Source organism: Mobula hypostoma, chromosome 4 (genome assembly GCF_963921235.1).
Source record: "Mobula hypostoma chromosome 4, sMobHyp1.1, whole genome shotgun sequence".
Classification (NCBI taxonomy): domain Eukaryota; kingdom Metazoa; phylum Chordata; class Chondrichthyes; order Myliobatiformes; family Myliobatidae; genus Mobula; species Mobula hypostoma.
In genome coordinates this window covers 115,865,901-115,885,558 of record NC_086100.1, presented here as the reverse complement: position 1 = coordinate 115,885,558, position 19,658 = coordinate 115,865,901, and the positions used below count along the sequence as shown (strand labels likewise).

Sequence of the window (19,658 nt, the reverse complement as noted above, 5' to 3'; positions counted from 1 at the left end):
AAATGTGATGAGAGTTGCCGAATAGTTTCTAACTGGTGTCTGTCGTGGGCACTTGTGTGGTCATTAGACACTACACCATGCTTGGAGCAAACAGTTTTTAAATTGTGTCATTCGCACGTTTGTGTTCAAAAACCATTGACATTTGATGAGAAATAAGCAGTAGGACAATTCAGAACTGCTTTGTTTACTGCAGTTTCAAGCATTTAGGCTTGGAGATGTCAGAAACAGCCAGGAGTGAAAATGAAAGGAGTTCACTACTTCAACAAGTTTGAAACTATAAGAATTTGAAGGTATTGACAATCATTTTGAATGTCACAATGAAACTAATATTGGGAGATGCAATTGTCAAAGGTATTGCATGAAGGCAGTTCACTATCTGCACGAAGTATCTGCACTGATTTTGTTTATTACAGTCAATCAAAAGAACACAGCAGCATACACTAGATGAATTCCTCCATCAATAATAATTAGGAACAAATACAGTTTTTAATACTGTAGTAGTACTGATAAAGTTCCAATTTGTTCTGTATTTCATTTAAATACATAATTTGTTACTTAGTTAAATGGTGGTTTGTCTTTTTTATACGTTTTTAACTAGTTCCATGAACCTTTGGTTAATCAGGGCAGCTGCTTAACTGGGCCAAAACATTCTGGTCCTGATGTGTCCCAATTAACTAGAATCCATTGTATATCAGTGAAGGTTAAGGTAAATTCATCATCAGTTGGTGATTCAAAACTAAAGACAAAACATTCTCCATAAAACTATTAGACGCAGATAATGCAGTTGGATGTTTAAAATAACCTGAGAGCCTGAGAAATACTACCTTAAAAGAAGATTGAGTAACACTTGAAAACATCAACTGAACATTAAAAAAATCTAAACTGACTAATACTTTGCTTAATCCCTCAAAAACACTCCCCTCTAGTAAAATAAATGCAGAAATAGTGCAGAATTATCACAACTTCGCATTCGCATGCTGAGAAGAGCTTAACAAATGTGAAAAATATCGAGACTGCAGATGCCGGAATGTAGAGCAACACAGATTGTGTGTTGCGAGAAAAGTATCGCGCTCAGCTGACTAGAACTTCAGTACTGCTGTGCTTCTGTGAAAACTGACTCATAATTTCATGGGGAAAAGCTGACTACTACGTGGTAAACCTGCAACCATAATAATAAAGGAGGCAGCATTAAGCACAATGCTGGCTTCAAGCAAAGCAACTCCATTAGTCCCATTATCCCTTTCCTTATCTACCCGTACCCTTTAATTTAACCTCTGTAACACATGCCTACGAACCTCCCTTTGATTCTTTTTGCCATTGATGCACAAAATGGAGTAATTTGTGATAGCAATTAACATACTTGTATGTCTTCAGAATGACAATTCCCTGCAAAGTCAAGACCCATATGACCATAAGATATAGAAGCAGGACTAGGCCATTTGTCCAATTGTGTCTGCTCTACCATTTCATCGTGGCTGATCCAATTTTCCCCTCAGCCCCAATCTCCTGCCTTCTTCCCATATCCCTTCATGTCCTGACCAATCAAGAATCCAACAACCTCTATCTTAAATATTCATAAAGTCTTGACCTCCACAGCTGCCTGTGGCAAAGAATTCCACAGATTCACCACTTTCTGGCTAAAGAAATTCCTCCACATCTCCATTCCAAAAGGACACCCCTCTATTCTGAAGCTCTGTCCTCTGGTCTTAGACTCTCCCACCATAGGAAACATCTGCTCCACATCCACTCTATCAAGGCCTTTCACCATTTGATAGGTCACCCCTCATCCTTCTGAGCCCAGAGCCATCAAACGCTCTTCATATGACAAGCCATTCAATTCTGAGATCATTTTCGTGAACCTCCTTTTGTATTTTCTGTCCATTTTCAACCCTTTCTAATAACGTGCATGACCATACACTTCCCAACATTATATTCCATCTGCCACTTCTTTGCCCATTCTCATCTGTCTGGGTCCTTCTGTAACCTCTCTGCTTTCTCAAAACTACCTGCCTCTCCAGACTTTGCAACAAATCCATCAATTACATCATCCAAATCATTGAAATATAACAAAATAAATCGGTTCCAGCACAAATCCCTGTAGAACACCACTAGTCACTGGCAGCCAGCCAAAAAAGGCTCCCTTTATTCCCACTCTTTGTCTCCTGGCAATCAGCCACTGCTATATCCGTGCTAAAATCTTTCCTGTAATACCATCGGCTCGTAGCTTGTAAGCACTCATGTGTGTCACCTTGGCAAAGGCCTTCTGAAAATCCAAGTACACAACTCAAGCGATTCTCCTTTGTCTATCCTACTTGTTATTTCCTCAAAGAATTCCAATAGATTTGTAGGGCAAAATTTCCCCTTGAGGATGCTGACTATGGCCTATTTTATCATGTGCCTTCAAGTACCCCGAGACCTCATTCTTAATATTCAGCTGCAACATCTTCTCAATCACTGAGGTCAGACTAACTGGCATATAGTTTCCCTTACTCTGTCTCTCTCCCTTCTTGAAGAGTGGAGTGGCATTTGTAATTTTCCTGTCTTCCAGAACCATTCCAGAATCTAGTGATACTACCATTACTAATGCCTCCATGATCTCTTCAGTCACCTCTTTCAGAATTCTGGCGTGTAGAACATCTGATCCAGTTTACTTATCTACCTTCAGACCTTCCAGTTTCCCAAGAACCTTCTCTCTAGTTATGGTAACTTCACTCACTTCATGCCCCGACAGCAGGAACTTTTACCATACTGCTAATGTCTTCCACAATGAAGACTGATGCAAGCTACTTATTCAGTTTATGCACTATTTCATTGTCCCCTATTACTACCTCCCCAGCATCATTTTCCAGCAGGTCATATATCCCCTCTTGCCTCTCTTTTACACTTTGTGTATCTGAAAAAATTTCTGGTATCCTCTTTAATATTACTGGCTAGCTTACTTTAGTATTCCACCTTTACCTTCTTAATTACTTTTTTTTAAGTTGTCTTTTGTTGGTTTTTTTAAAAAGCTTTCCAATCCTCTCACTTCCCACTAATTTTTGTTCTATTATATGCCCTCTCTTTGGCTTTTATGCTGGCTTTGACTTCTTTATTTCTTCTAATGCAACACCTAATAAAATCTGAAAATCTGGTTGGCCCATTTGTTAATTTTCCCGACAATTAGAAAAAAAAGCCATGACTTACATGTATTTGTACTTGGCTCACACTGAAGTGACAAAGCCTGTAGATTTTCTTCATCCATATCCAGGCTAAGATTTGCAAGGTACTGTTTTACCTTCCGTGCCATCTGTGCATCTTCATAGAGCTTCTTAGCATTGAGAAATGAGCTGCGACGTACCCGTTTCTTGTGTCCCCCTGTCTGTACCACATCTAACACAGCAGCATTTGTACTGCCTTGGCTTAGCGACCTGCCCAAGGGAGAGAGAGAGAGAGAGATGCCGCTGGTTTCAGGATGGGAGGTCAACGACTGAAACATGCAGAAGTCAGATCGAGGTCAGTCTAGTTCAAGCAAAATAACACATGCCTCATTCCAGTAGTTCAGACAGACAAATACAAGAGGAATTAAGAGTGAAAGGAAACTAAACCCAGCAACTACTCTGCAGATAGCCCTATACTACATCATGTTGACAACCAAAACTTAAACAGCTATAAGCATCTCTGCTCACTAGCTTGAAAGAGGCTACCACTCCAGCAGAACAGTTGGAGTAGGCATCAAAGCTCATGCAGGACTGATGTTAAGTAGCAGTGAAAATAAATCCTTACATTACAAATAGAACATTTCTAAATTTTAAACTAATTTATGATCAGAAAATTATAATTTAAACAGCCCCATTCAAAATGAGTAGCAAATTTATCTCTACATTAAGAGAGTAAAAAAAAAATACTAGGTGCACAGTCCATCACTGGCTAAGCTTAAAAATCACACCAATAAAAACTTTAGCATCTATCTGAATGGCCATATATATTGATAGATATTCAGAATAAAATACTTTCACCACATTGGAGTATTTCACAATTCTGTGATGTTACTTTTGTGCAAAAGTGAATAAAAACAGAATCCATTTTAGATTTAAGTTTATTAAAACATATGTCAAGAGAGCTAAAATCTAACATTAAACTGAACTACTAATTAAGTCAAACCTCATGGCAACCAATAAGTCCCTAATACTGTAAGAAAGGGGAGAAAATATTTTGTAATTATAGTACCTTTGTACACACAAAATTATGACTGCCATTAAAACAATTAATATTTACAGAACTTTTATAATCTGTGAATAAATGCCACTTTCAAACCATTAAGTACACAACTTCAAAGTACATGCCTTAATGGTTTTGAAATTACTGTTTATGAAGTATTTTCCAAATGACCACAGTAAACCTCAGTAATGTTAGAAAACTCATGTGAGTAGGTAAAGATCATCCAATAAAGCCAGAGCACAAAAGGGTTAAATTGAAAATGTCAAAGCATAAAGGAAGCAGCAGAAAGAAAAATAAAAATGCAAAATGGCAAAAATGTCCTTTGAGCCTGCAATACCACCACTTACCCCAGACTTCTCCATTTCTTCTTCCTGTAATTGAGAGCCATGAATATTGAAGCGTGGGTATAGGAAGAAAGACAGAGAAAGATCACAAGCTCAGACAGAAAAGACCAGATCTCAGACATGCAGTAACAAAAGCCAAGGGACATAACATAGTCCAGTCACTTCAGTCATCACAACACACAAAAGTGACCATGATCAATTATGTTAATTTAAATTAAATAACTTTCTTGTCCAGTCACAGTAAGAATGGAAAGTAACTTAATTAAAATTACAATTTGTTAATAGTGATATGCATTAGATTTTTATATCTGCCAACCCAGCAGACTGGTTGGGCTGAATGATCCCTCCTATAGAATGTGGAACTCAACTAAATCCAAAATTGTGATTGGCAGCACATTACAGAAATGCTGGGTAAAAATTTGTTTTCATCAATAGCAAACAAAGGCACATTTCTATTTTTATTTATTTCCATCTCATTGAAGGCAAACAAAAAAATTATCCCTAATTTCAGTGAAGATTCAAAAGTTGTATTTTAAAAGCAAATGGATAGAAAATAGAAACTTACTCATAGTGACTAAACAGAATGTTGGCCTTGTACAATCTTCTGAAGTTCATTTCAAATGATTTCAACTGAACCACAGTTAAAATCATGGAAACAGGCCCCTCAGTTCACCATGATCATACTGGCTCCTCACTACCCATCCACACTAATGCCATTTTCCAGTACCCAATCAAAATTTGTAAATGTTGTGAGTACCTATTTCATCATCCATCAGGAAAGGGAGAAAGTTCTGAATTGCAGTGTGCTGCTACCACCATATGTGCCCTTAGGAAAACGTACAGGAGAAAAGTTTCTATCCTGTATTCTGTTCAAGAATACATTCTCATTTTGGCTTATTCTAGATTTAATGGTTTGAAAACTATACTTTCTTAATGAAGCCCCAAATCAAGAGAAACCAAATCTATGTGGAGCCCTGAGAAACTCAACATAAGATCTGATCCTTGTGTGACACCACAGCTCTAGAGCTATGAAAATGAAAATGGGCAACATCAAATTTATCTGCAAAACAGATCACTGGAAACAATTCAGAAATGAAAATATTAATTCTCATATTTCTATGAAAACTTGGTGAATAAAAATACTTCTGCATCTGAAACAACAGAAGCTGCTTATAAAATTCTTTAGATCAATGAGCTTGTTGGTCCAAGGGTTACCTGTAACCCTTACAGATAATCTTGTGTTTTCTGTTTTCTAAGAGTGGTATGACTGTCTGTTGGCATCTGCAGCATATAGTATTTAAGATTCTGGACTGAAATCTTCAATGACCCCTTAAATTGACCTTGGTCGCCTACTGTTACAAAGACAGGTGGAAAAATAAGCTCTGATGAGGACATAATGTGTCTGCAAAGAAATAAAGACAGGTATGAGAAATAAAGGTAGTGGATGGAGCATAATATAGAGAAATGTGACATAATTCACCTCAGTAGGAGAAAAGACAATTAGAATGTTAAATTATAAAATTTTCTTCAGATCTGTAGTCCTTGTGGAAGAGAAACAACCTGGCATGCAGGTAACAGCATGTAATTAAGAAGGCACTTGAAATGCCAGCCTTTAACGGAAGGAAGAATGGAATACAACAGTAAGGAAACTTTGCTATAAAAGCATAGGGAATTCATAAGACCACACCAGAATTTTTGTTTTTTTTTAATTTAACGATGGATAGGTTTGCCTTGGAGGCAGTTTAGAGAAGAATCACAAAAGTGATTACTGGGAAACAGGTGATGTATGAAGTAAGGTTAGACTGGTTGGGCTTATACTCATTGGAGTTTTGCAGCATAAGAGGTGTTGTTATTTAAGTATATAAAATTTATCAGTATTGAGACTCTCAGGGAATCTCAGCTCATGACAGACTTTAGAACAAAGTCTTGGGAAAATGGTATGACTGCGTAAAACACAGATGAGGAGAATTTATTTTCTCAGAAGTTTGTTAAGTTTTGGAACTCTCTAGCCCAGAAGAGTTTTCAAAGCTGCATCATTAAGTATGCGGAATACTGAGATAAATTTTTGGATTGCAGGTAATTCAAGGGCTATAAATTGAAGCAAAGTCCTGATCATCCTCAAATATCCTGATCATCCATGATCTTACTGCTCTTACATAACGTTTAAGGGAGAGGAAGTCTCACTCTTATTTTTCACCTTTACTTTTATCAGCTCTTTACACCTTTCCATTGATTAAACTGCAAAGTTATAAACCAGAGAGATTTAGCAACTAGAAAAGCAAAACCTAAATAGTATTAAATTTAAATACAACTAGAATAGCAGTTTCCAGCATTTATGGCATTTTGATTTTCAAGGTACACTCCCAATAAAAAAATTTATATAAATTTTGTCAAAATCTGCATGTGTTAACTTCTGAATACTTTCAACAAATACCTTGTTGAAACATAAATGCATATCAGAGGCTTTTAGAGATTCAGCTCCACCTTTATTTATAATCCAAGTACAAGTATATTTCAGAAAGCTTTTCATCATGGAATTATTAACAGCTGACTCTTGGGCAGGCTTTTTAATTTAGCACTACCCTGGGACAAAAGATTGACCTGCTTTAGAACATCTAAAAGATCAGAATGATGTGTATGCCAAATGTAGGGTACCATACAAATCGATCAGATGTACAAGACAAAAGGAGCCTTTGGAGCATTCAATTATCTCCTATTCAAATTTATAAAATTTGGTAGAATTCTGAATTGTAATTCACTGTTAGCTAATGTACTTTTCACGATAAATATTTCAAAGTACCCTATGCTGAAACTCAAAAATATTCAAGATGTTATTACAAAATAATTATGATTAATAACTGTAACTGAAGATTCTTTCACTTCCATCAAGTAATTATCAGCAAGTTATAATTAGACAAATTACTTTAACGTAAAGCATGTTTTATAGCATTATTCCTGTTGCAAGTGCTGATCCAAACCAACAGGCATGGATTTTATGAACCAAGGGCCTTTTTCCTTACAGTTAGCCCCTTCTAAATGATTCAGAGTACATCACTGTGAATTTGTGTACCTTGAAAACTAACCTTGTTCTGAACATAACAGCAGGATCCATATTAACTGAAGCCATACGGCCAACATGACGGATTTCCTTAGCAATCATCCGTAGTTTTTCAAAATTGACCAAACCTTCTACTTTAGAGTCATTTCCTAGGGGAAAAAACGTACATATTGAATGTTGGTATCAAGCTTGAGTTTTAAGTAGTGGCAGAGGGGCAAGGAATGAGTCATATTTTACTTTTAAAGAGATTACCTTCATGCAGAAATGTTAGGTCTTTTTTGATCACAGGGAAGAGAGGAATAATAGGAGGCTGCAAGTTCTGGTTATTGAGAACATTACGGTATTTAGCCATATTTCTGGAGGGATCCAAGAGATCCTGAAGATCCTGAAATAACTTCTCATATTTGCTTGGAAGCTTTTCCCACGTATTACGCAGTCGTGCCACTGGTGCAAGGTACAGACCACTAGATAATGAAATCACAAAAACAATTACATTTGGCATTACTGACAATAGAATTCAAATAGGTCCTGTAAGTAAACCAGTAACAAGACAAAATTGAACAACTTATTTTTTAATCAAATCTTGATGCTTTAAACTTTAAAGCTCTAGATAGATATCTTGTTTCTCCCTTATTCTAATAAGGCACTGAGTTATGACTTGTTGAAATAAAAAACACAGGTTATGATTCAATTTATAATATCATTGAACTAAAGGGACTACAATTCAGAATTTCCTTTCAAATTAAATATGTTGCACAATATAAATATTTAAATTACTAACAAAATAATGAAATAAGCAAATATTAAATCATCAGTAATCTACTATTTTATAAAGCAGTAAGCTTTGTATAATAAACATCATGAAGGGTTGTGATTTTTTAGGGCATAGATTTGAAGAAATTTTGCTTGTTAGCACTAAAACTTGCACTGTTATATAACAAGTTTTCCAACAGTTCAAAGCAAAATTAAGGCTTTGAAATTTATTTAAAAAGTAGCATTTCACATTTAGTAATTCACATTTCCCACATTAGTAAAAGCAAAGCATACAATCATACCCTGCAAGTTTATCATTAAACACATTCCAAATAAAAATATACTTTTGGCTAACTGTGACTGCAGAGTACCTTTGTAAGTGAAGAATTACGACCATTTCAGGTTATTCTACTGAGCAATAACTTGAAGGAAAATATGCTATTGCTGCTGACTGATGGTCAGCCTTCATATCAGCATAGAAATGCAAGAAACTATAGATGCTGGAATCTGGAGCAACAATCTGCTGGGTCAAGCAGCATCTGTGATGGTGGGGTGGGGTGGGGTGGGGAGGGGAAGGAACTGTCAACATTTTGGGTCAAAGTCTTGCATCAGGACATAATGTGGAGATTGAAGTTTGTTAGTACAAAGAAGAAAGGAAGAGTGGTAAGTCATGAGCCAGTCAGTGACTGGTGGATCAAGAATAAAAGAAAGGATGGTGTCTGATACTACCTCCAGCCACCTCTCCCTCCACTTAACGAAGGCTTTTGTTTTCCTCCACCCATCACCCACTTGTCTATGTCTTTCAAATCAATACCCACCCTTCCCCTATCTACACATCATACTTCACCCATCCTCAGACTACCTTGTCTTACCAATTCTCCTCTCCTCTTGTTACTGGCCATCTTCCCTCTCCACACACACTCCTATACAGGTTTTGACTTGAAGCACAGACAATTCCTAGACCCCTGAAAGATGCTGCTTCACCCACTGACTTCCTCCACCTGACTGATTGTTCCTAAACATTACTGTAACCTAGAAATGGTAATGACTGATTCAATTTTTCATCAAGCAATTCCAAACTAATGCATGATTGTAGTCCATTACAGAACATCTTTTCCATCCCTTGTAACACTTCCACCAACATTCACAAACAACAACACACAGAGTGTGATTACAGATGTCCCGCACTTTTCAAACGTTCACCTAAACCTCGCTGTTACAAAAGACCTACATTAGTTACCTGTTTTGGCTAACAGAAGGTGTTTTCACTGTTACGAAAAAAGGCAGCGCGTGAAAAAAGCAGCCAAGTTCCTCCCCCGGAACTGCATTCTAGCTGGCATTGCTTCAACACATGCCTGTGAGCAGCCGTCAGTAAGATGAGCTCTAAGGTATCGGAAAAGCCTAAAAGAGCTCGTAAGGGTGTTACACTTAGCATAAAACTAGACATAATTAAGCGTTTCGATCGTGGTGAACGAAGTACGGACAAAGTGAGATTGGCTTGTGGAAGTTGAAGAAGATGATGTTGAAGAGGTTTTGGCATCCTATGACCAAGAACTGATAGATGAAGAGCTGATGCAATTGAAAGAAGAAAGGATAACAATCGAAACCGAATACAGTAGCGAACGGACCGAAAGTGAAGTCGTCCAGGAACTGAACGTGAAACAACTGCATGAGATTTTCACTGCAATGATTGCAAAAAAGTATGACTTTAATTTTGAAAGGGTACATAGGATTAGGGCACATTTGCAGGATGGTTTGAGTGCTTACAAAGAACTGTATGATCTAAAAATGTGCGAGGCTAAGCAGTCAAGCATACTGTCGTTTTTCAGGCCTTCCACATCAGCCACAGCAGATGACGAACCTCGACCTTTGACATCGAGGCAGGCAGACATAGAAGAAGATGACCTTCCTGCCCTGATGGAAACAGATGATGATGAGATGACACCCCAGTGTCCCACCACCCCAACCCCCGGGCCACGGACCAATACATTGCTGCAGAGAATGCAGCGGTAGCCGGGACGCACCCAGCACATCTTTAAGAAAAAAAGCCAAAATAAACAAGCTAATTAATTAGGTGCCACTCGGCACATAAATGTCGGCCCAGATCAGAGGCGATTGCCGATTGTGTCGCCTATGATCTGGGCCGACATTTATGTGCCAGGTGGCATCTAATTAATTAGCTTGTTTATTTCGGTTTTTTTATTAAAGATGTGCTGGGTGCATCCCGGCCACCGCTGCACATTTCGCGGATCGGTACCGGTCGGCAGCCCAGAGGTTGAGCTCCACTGCACCACCCCAAACCCCAATGACTCAGCCTAACACACATCATCAGTGTGCTCGGTGCTGTCTTCCTGATATCCGTAAGTGATACTACACTGTACATATATTATTTCTACTCTATATAGGCTATGTATTTTTATGTGTTATTTGGTATGATTTGGCAGCTTCATAGCTTAAAGGTTACTGGAGAGGGTGTTTCTGTGAGAGTGCTTGTGCCGTGTTTCTGTCGAGAACGCTTGTGTGAGATTTTCGCTATGAAGAACAGTGCGGCAATGATCGTAGTAAAGTATTTCTACTTTAGATAGGCTGTGTATTTATCATATCATTCCTGCTTTTACTATATGTTACTGTTATTTTAGGTTTTGTGTGTTATTTGGCATGATTTGGTAGGTTTTTTTTGGGTCTGCGAACGCTCACAAATTTTTCCCCGTATAAATAAGTGGCAATTGCTTCTTCACTTTACGACATTCCACCTTACGAATTTTCATAGGAATGCTCTACCTTCGGATGGCGGGGGAAACCTTTACTTAAGTGTTCCACATTTAAGTGCTGCGCAGTATTTTGAAGAACTCAGTTGGCAAAGTGAAAACTTATGAAAAAGTATTAAACTTAGAGCTCCTCTGCAAATGTCTTCCAAACACAGACAGCTGCTACATTAAGCATTTATTTCTAGAATGTATTTTCTATTGGCTATAAGTATATTTCTTCTTGCTACTTTTCTGTGCCTTATAATCACATTTTCCTTAAACTCATTCCATTTTAGTTTCCATCCTTATTTCTGTTTTCCATTAGTAAGCTCATTGTTGGGACAAATGCATTATTACAACCCATTTCATTACTGCTAGGTTTTAAATTCAATAAAGCCAATCATGACTCAAAGAACTTAAAAAAAGAATTAAACAGTAAAATCTGTAATGGAATTTAAAGAAAAATATGATTTGAACATGATGAGAAGGGAAATTGTGCTTTTTTTAAACAGCCATCTTGTTAAATTACTTTACTGAGAATATTACAAATTTTACTTCAAACTAATAGGGATTTTCATTTTAATAGAATTAATACGACCAATCAGCGATAAAGAAAGGGGAGACCAATTTGAAAGTACCTTCTTAACATAATCCAAAATAGTGATAAAAGTTTCCTTTAAAAAGAAATTTATAATTCTTAGTAATTGTTATACCCAAATACGTAAATTGATTCCTTACAATTTTAAAAGGTCGGAGTTAACTGATACCAAATTATTCAAAGGAAAAAGTTCACTCTTATGAAGATTAAGTTTATATCCTGAGAACTGACTAAATTCAGAAAATAAAGAGAATATTGAGGGTAGAGAGGACTCCACATTAGAGATGTAGAGCAAAAGGTCATCAGCATAAAGCGACACCTTATGAATGATACTCCTCCTTAAAATACCCCAGATGTCAACGGATTCATGTAACGCGATGGGACTTACAGACAATGTGTATAGCAATTATATTTAAAATCCCTTAATGTGGTAAAACAGTAACATACAAGAGTTCTGTCTCATTATTTGGTTTTAAACCTTTGCACTCCCTTATTTTTAAAAGACTTGCATTTTGTATATTAGGCTTTACAATGTCTAAGAAACATAACAGTGAATTTTATACCCATCCACACTCTTTGGGGTTTAAGCTTCTTTTATTAAATTACCTTTAAGTTAAATTTTGCCTAATAAATAAGGACTTAAAATTTCTTATCCGCATTTTAATATACTCTCTAACCTCTTCATCGCCCTCTTTGCATTTTCCAGCCCTGCAGCTTAAATTCCCTGTATCCACCAACTTGCATAAAAAAGCATGAACAAAGAAAACAGAAGCCAAAGTAGTCTATATTATCTCTCATGCCTTTCCCACCAATTAATAAGACATCGATTGGCTGATCTTTTCACCTCAGAGTCACTTTCCTGCACTAACACACACCACTTGCTTAAAAATCTATCCATCTCTAGAATATTCTCGGTGACTGAACTTCCAAAATTCTTTTGGGTAGGGAATTCTAAAGGTCACTTCCTCCTTGATGAAGACATTTCTTCTAATCTGTTTGGAATGGTGACCCCTGGTTCTAAAAGCCCAAACCTGGTGAAACATTATCTCTGCATCTCTTTTATTGAAACCCATAACAATTTTGTATATTTCAATGAGATCACCTCATTCTTCCAAAATGAGAAGAGTACATGCTCAGTCTGCTGACTCTTTCATACAAAGCTGCCATCCCAGAAGTCAGTTTGGTGAATCTTTGCTGCACACTTTTAATTGCAAATGTATCCTTCCTTGGTCGGAACATCTGATAGACACTCAATAAACTAAATGCAGCCACACCAGAGCACAACATAATTGGAGCAATGTTTTTATCCTCCTGTATTTGAACCCTCTTGCTAGAGGGGTTAACATATTGCTTACCTTCCTAACTGCTTGCTGTATTCTCCATGTTGATCTTCAGTGATTCATGCACAAGGACACTAATGTCCCTTTGAACACTAACCTTCAATCTCTGAATATCCAAATTGGAGGATCTCATGTTTTCCCATATTGTATTTCACCTGACATATTCCTACCGTTTACTTTATCTGCTTTTTTTTCCCATTTCTCCAAACCAATTCTTAGAACAATCTTGCCTGTCTCACTTTGCTGTAATAATAATATCCGTGCCTTTGCACATCCAGTCCCTAATCCTAGAACTCCTTTCTCCTTACCTCTTCTTAAAATTTCTTTTGTTTAAATCTACAAATATTCCTGCCATAATTGCAAGTTATTACCTTTAAATGCCTGAGAAGGTGAAATGATGAAGAATAGTAGTAACCTAGTGACTGGACTTCAAGAGAATGGCAAATCAACTTATGACTTTTTGCCTTGTTATATTAATCTTTGATACAAGTACTTCTGAATTGACCTGTTTCAGCTTTCAAACTGTTCAATAGATTTTAGTCATCGTAATGTATTCCTACTTCGACTGGTCTACAATTTGGGATTGTGTATGGCACTTCCACTTCATCTACAACAAAATGTAATTTGTAATTTGCCCATTATTAGTATAATCCTTTCTAAAATGAATGTAAGGATTAAGTAATTTAAAGAAAATAACTTTTAGAAATAAGAAGATTTCTTACAGATTATTACCTGATAATTGCAAACATGGAGTTAAAGTTTTTACATTCTCTACAGTGTAGTGCCATCTTGATAAAATGTTTAATTATCTTCATTCTTTTCAATTGGTTTGACTCTCGAAGAATCTCTGTTGCAACCCAAAATGTTTCCTGATTTATAATGTTCTCAAATTTTTTAAGATTGACACATTCAGTTTTTGACTTAAGTTTGAACAAGTCATCAATGTATTCTGTGGGTTCAATGTTACGAAATAGCTCAAAGTTCCTCATGGAAAGCTGGGTGGCAACTTCAACAGTACTTAGCTGCAGCAGTACGATATGACTTTCCCGGAACAATTCCTGAGCATCCTCATCTGAGCACAAAGTCTCTGTCTCCATGTTATTCTTCAGATAGTACCTAGGGAAAAAAAAATAAAGAAAAAAAAATCAATATTAAATTAAAGGGAAAGCAATACACCAATAATTTGATCAGAATAACTTAATAGATATGTGTTGGATCTGAATATTTAATCCTTAGATTAAACAGTTTAATTGTTATTTTCTTTGCAGTTTAACAAATAATTTTCTACAAGTAACTGCGGAGTATTCTTCATAATGGTAATGATATAAATATGCAAGTTCAGTATATTCCCCTGGTGATATAATACCGGTATGATTCTGGAAGCTTCTCGGTACTGCATTATTTGTGTAAAAGCTATTTCATTGCTTATGTTAATTCTTATATAAAAATTGAATGGAATTTTCCTTATCTCTGTAGTATAAAAGTAGCTGACCATGGGGCCAGCACCAGCTTCTTAGCTCATTAGATCTTAGCTGTCCCTTCACTTAGTAGACCTCTAGCACTATCTTTCAATTTTTCTTTGTTCTATCAACTCTTATTAAAACAATCCTGAAGCAACAGCTTTTGTGCCTTTTCTTGAACCTTGCCTTAAAATATCAGAATTCAGTATGAGTAAATTAGTGATTTTTTTTCTATTTATGTCATAACAGCAGGCAACTAACATTCATCCCTTAATAAATCTTTTTTTTTGGTAATACTTTCAGATCCTGCAAAACTTTAAAAACCTCTTATACCATTTACAATTTGAACAGCAAAGCAAATTAAAAGCTATATGTTTTTACAAGCAACCAGCAGTTTGTCTGATATCTGTACCTCCCTCTATGATCATTTCTTCAACTAACTTTGAATCTCATGTGGGACAAGCCATGATAAAATGGAAAAGAATTGGACTACTGTGCTTCCATGGACACTTCAGCACTTGCTGATAGCTAGAAACAAATGCAGCAGGAACAATGTAAAGCTAATACAGGGAAAAAGAAACCCACACAAAAATATTGAAAGTTATTGAGAAGCATTTGAGCCAATGTAAACCTCAATTTAAATCAGAAATAGGCATACTACTACATCTATACATAGTCCAGCTATGGTAATACAGTAGGTACCCGTTAATTGGGCCATCAGGGCAGCTGCTTATTTGTGACAACACTTCGCTTTTATTTGGGACACTAAATGCTTAATTGGGACAAGAGACTGCAGCCAAACAATTTCTAACTAGCATCAATCATATGTGCTTGTGTGGCTGTTAGACACTACATTATGCTTAGAGCAAGCAGTTTTTAAAATAGCATAGCACAGTTGCCTGCATTTGTGTACAAAAAAGTGATTTTTGTCACTGACAGTTTGAGAAAGCTAAGCAGTAAGAAATTTCAGAGCTGTTTTGATCACTGTGATTTCAAGCATTCAGACTTGAAAATGCCAGAAACTGCCTGGAGTGAAAATGAAATGATTTCACTACCTCAACTAGTTGGGAGCTATGAAGAATTTGAAAGTATCACCAATCATTTGAATGCTAAACTTTGGTCTCAACCAGACACCCAGCTCTCACCTGTGGCCCCATACTCTGGTGCACTACTTCAACAGGCTAGGGAAATGCCCGTTCTAGCATGCACAGTCAGCACCAGTGGGCTGGGTGGATGAGATCTACGTAGAGAGTGAAGGCACGACAAGGTAAAGAAGTAGGCATAGTCACCCAGTGCAACTAGGGAAGATCCCAGTTGCAACATCTATTTGTACCACTGGACCCAGGCTTTCAAGGTCAAGAGAGTGGAAGTGCCCCAGTGCAACAGCATTTCTACTTTAAAACTCTCCCACAGAGGTTTCCTGTCATCATGGGATACGACAGACAACCACAAGTAGTGTTGGTAGTGTTCCAATTTGCTCTGCATTTCATTTAAATACATCTTTTGTTACTCAGTTAAACAATAGCTTGTCTTTTTTAATACCTTTTTAACTATTTCCATGCAACTTCAGCTAATTTGAGCAGCTGCTTAATTGGGCCAAAATATACTGGCCCCAATGTGTCCTAAATAACTGGAATCCACTGTACTTTGGCCTTAAATTCAAAAGTCAATGTTTTTCCTCGAAATCGAACAAAAAGAAACCAGTTTGTTTTAGTTGATTTTCTTGCAACAGCACCGATGACGGCAGCAAAATCACCCTTACCTGCCACTAAGTTGTATACGATCAGCAAGCTTTGACAGTTGCTCTGGAAGGCGCCTTTGTTTAATGACGCCTTCAGGAGTGACAGAGACTTCACAAAGTGAGTATGATTCAGGAGCAGCAGTAACAGCAAATTCACGAAGTGCCATAATTACAACTTCCTTTGCAGTAGTGTCTCTACTGATCATTATATAGCGACTTTGTTGATCTGCCTTGAAAACCCTTAACACTTGATCAGGCAGCTCTGCTCGAAGTAAAAGAAACTTGTATTAGTAAAAACTACTTCAGATAGCTTATACTAACATTAAAATGAATAGACAACAAGGGTCAACCAATTCATGAGATTAACTGCAGACAATGCAGATCTACAATAATTAACAAATTTGATGATACTTTTCTAATCTCAAAACAATTTGTCTTTGTAATCTTGCTCTTTACATTTGATTATTTTCTAAAGGCCCAACTTTAAATACATTTAAAACATCTCTACTAATGGTGACATGAACAGCATTCACTATAATAATGCAGCAAACCGGGAAGAAACTCTCAATAAAATCTTTGTTGCAAACAATGCTTAATTTTGCAACACATTGCTGTAATCTTTGTATTTTTGTCAGTGGAAGCGTTTGAACTTCTCGTATCCTACCCATTAAATGCAAAAGGATTTGGGTATGAAGCTTAAATGTAAGCAAATTTTTTGAGGGATGGTAAACATTACATCTAAACAATCTCTACTACTGAAATTTTTAAAGTATGCAATATCTTTATCCCAAATGTTTAAATATACATCTCTTTCTTATCAGCTTCTCTCAATGCATCTTTCACTCACTCTCTCTATATATACTAGAGCAAATTAAATAATTTATATTTTTTGTTTCAGACTGTCTCTGAGTGAGGATTTCACATCTGATGTTAGAGGATGCAATGTTGAAAAGGCAATTGCTTATCAAAAGAGCGCCAAAGAGGTTTGTGGCAGCTGTAAGCATAATCAACAAGAGGCTGAACCTTTTTGAAAATGGACAAAATCCAGGTTTTTGGTGGGTGGCAAGCCAAAATGTTGTAATCAGGTGCCAGCAATTTCTTTATTAAATTGAAGGATTTCAAAGCCAAAAGAAGATAAAAATTTAACATAATAAAGAGCTTAAATGAGGATATATTACCCTAAGAAAGCATCGACAAGTGTTATTATTAAGCACTTGTTGTTTCTTGGAAATTACATGCTGTACGCTGAGATTTTCTGAAATCTTTTGAATAGAGCTAACTAGTCAGAATAATGTAAGTTGAAGAGATATCATCGAAAAGTACAAAACACATCTTTTAATTCTCCTGCATGTTTCCTATTTCTCTCTTTGTCAGTAGGATAGTAACAGAAAATAAATCTAATGCAAACTAACACTGTCCTAATTTGCTGGAAGGCATTATCAATCAAAATACTTCTGGATAATACAAAAAATAGTATGCCAATCAATGTAGATCACATACAAAGCAACAGCTGTTTCTGATAACACAACTTAAAATAACCATTGTATTAAATTACCCAAATATTTCTATTTATCTTTAAAAGTGGACCGTTTCATTCAGAGTAAAATATTATGTGGTAATGTCCAAAGGAAACAAAAGTTGTGCCAACACGAAAAAATCTGCAGATGCTGGAAATTCAAGCAACACCACGAAATGCTGGTGAATGCAGCAGGCCAGGCAGCATCTATGGGAAGAGGTACAGTCGACGTTTCAGGCCGAGACCCTTCGTCAAGACTAACTCAGACATCCCACCTCTCCCGGGAGTCTCCCGCATATTAACAGTGGCTCCCTGATGCCCGCAAATTATATACAATATCACGGAAATCAATTTTTTTGACAGTGAGCGAGAGAAAAGCAAGAGAGAGCGCGAGAGCAACCACTAGAGACAGCGCGCGCGACCAAGAAAGCGAGAGCAAGCAAGAGAGGGAGACAGAGTGAGCGAGAGAGAAAGCAAGCGAGAGTGCTTGAGACCACGCGAGCGACGAGAGAGAGAGCACGAGCGAGAGCGCACCATGGCAGAGTGTTCCAAAAAAAAATATAAAACTTATGTCACCCCAGACTACACTGAAGTGTACCCCTGCCTAATAGGGGTCAAAATAATGACAGTGTTGCTCGCTGCACTGTTTGCAGCAATGATTTTTCTATTGCCCATGGTGGGTTAAGACTAAAAGACATGTTGAGGTGAGTTTAACAGGTGTCATTCATTCATTAGCATAGCTAACGTTATTTAAACTAGCTGGACAGCTGCTAAGGAGCTACTCCATTGCAGACATCCCACCTCTCCCAGAAGTCTCCCGCAAATTGATGCTGCTACCTCCTTGAAATGAGTTTTGCAGGGTGGGATGTCTGCTAATTGAAAGAAGAGATAGAAAGAGATTTGAAAGTGGGAGGGGGAGGTCCAAAATGATAGGAGAAGACAGGAGGGGGAGGGAAAAAGCTAAGAGCTGGAAAGTTGATTGACAAAAGGGTACAGAGTTGGAGAAGGGAGAGAATCATGGGACAGGAAGCCAAGGGAGAAAGAAAGGGGGAGGGGAACCCAGAGGAAGATGGAGAGCAGGCAAGGAGTGATTGTGAGAGGGACAGAGAGAGAAGGAAAAAAGGGGGGGGGGGGAGAGAGAATAAAAATAAATAAGGGATGGGGTAAGAACGGGAGGAGGGGCATTAATGGAAGTTAGAGAAGTCAATGTTCATACCATCAGGTTGGAGGCTACCCAGACGGAATATAAGGTGTTTTTCCTCCAACCTGAGTGTGGCTTCATCTTGACAGTAGAGGAGGCCATGGATAGACATATCAGAATGGGAATGGGACGTGGAATTAAAATGTATGGCCACTGGGAGATCCTGCTTTCTCTGGCGGACAGAGCGTAGGTGTTCAGCGAAACAGTCTCCCAGTCTGCGTCGGGTCTCACCAATATATAGAAGGCCACACCGGGAGCACCAGACGCAGTATATCACACCAGCCGACTCACAGGTGAAGTGTCGCCTCACCTAGAAGGAATGTCTGGGGCCCTGAATGGTGGTGAGGGAGGAAGTGTAAGGGCATGTGTAGCACTTGTTCCGCTTACAAGGATAAGTGCCGGGAGGGAGATCGTGGGGAGTGATGGGGGGGGGGGGAACGAATGGACAAGGGATGTCGCGTAGGGAGCGATCCCTGCAGAAAGCGGGGGGGGGGGGAGGGAAAGATATGCTTAGTGGTGGGATCCCGTTGGAGGTGGCGTAGTTACGGAGAATTATATGTTGGACCTGGAGGCTAGTGGGGTGGTGGGAGGATGGGGTGAGAGCAGATGTGTGTAAAATGGGAGAGATGCATTTGAGAGCAGATTTGACGGTGAGACCAGATGCAGACTGGGAGACTGTTTCGCCGAACACCTATGCTCTGTC

At 37.8% G+C, this 19,658-nt stretch overlaps 1 protein-coding gene across 6 annotated transcripts in view; it reads right to left on the bottom strand.

Moving 5' to 3' along the window:
• rapgef2b (Rap guanine nucleotide exchange factor 2b) overlaps window positions 1-19,658 on the bottom strand; it is a 393,855-nt gene that overhangs the window by 42,887 nt on the left and 331,310 nt on the right. For 5 of the 6 annotated variants that reach the window (XM_063046413.1, XM_063046414.1, XM_063046416.1 and 2 more), the window contains 6 exons: window positions 16,260-16,500; window positions 13,770-14,153; window positions 7,852-8,063; window positions 7,625-7,748; window positions 4,545-4,568; window positions 3,184-3,407 (listed from right to left, as the gene is read on the bottom strand). In XM_063046413.1, coding sequence (XP_062902483.1) covers window positions 3,184-3,407; window positions 4,545-4,568; window positions 7,625-7,748; window positions 7,852-8,063; window positions 13,770-14,153; window positions 16,260-16,500 — 1,209 coding nt within the window. The remainder of the gene's footprint in view (window positions 1-3,183; window positions 3,408-4,544; window positions 4,569-7,624; window positions 7,749-7,851; window positions 8,064-13,769; window positions 14,154-16,259; window positions 16,501-19,658) is intronic. The other variant, XM_063046415.1, reaches the window with a different exon arrangement.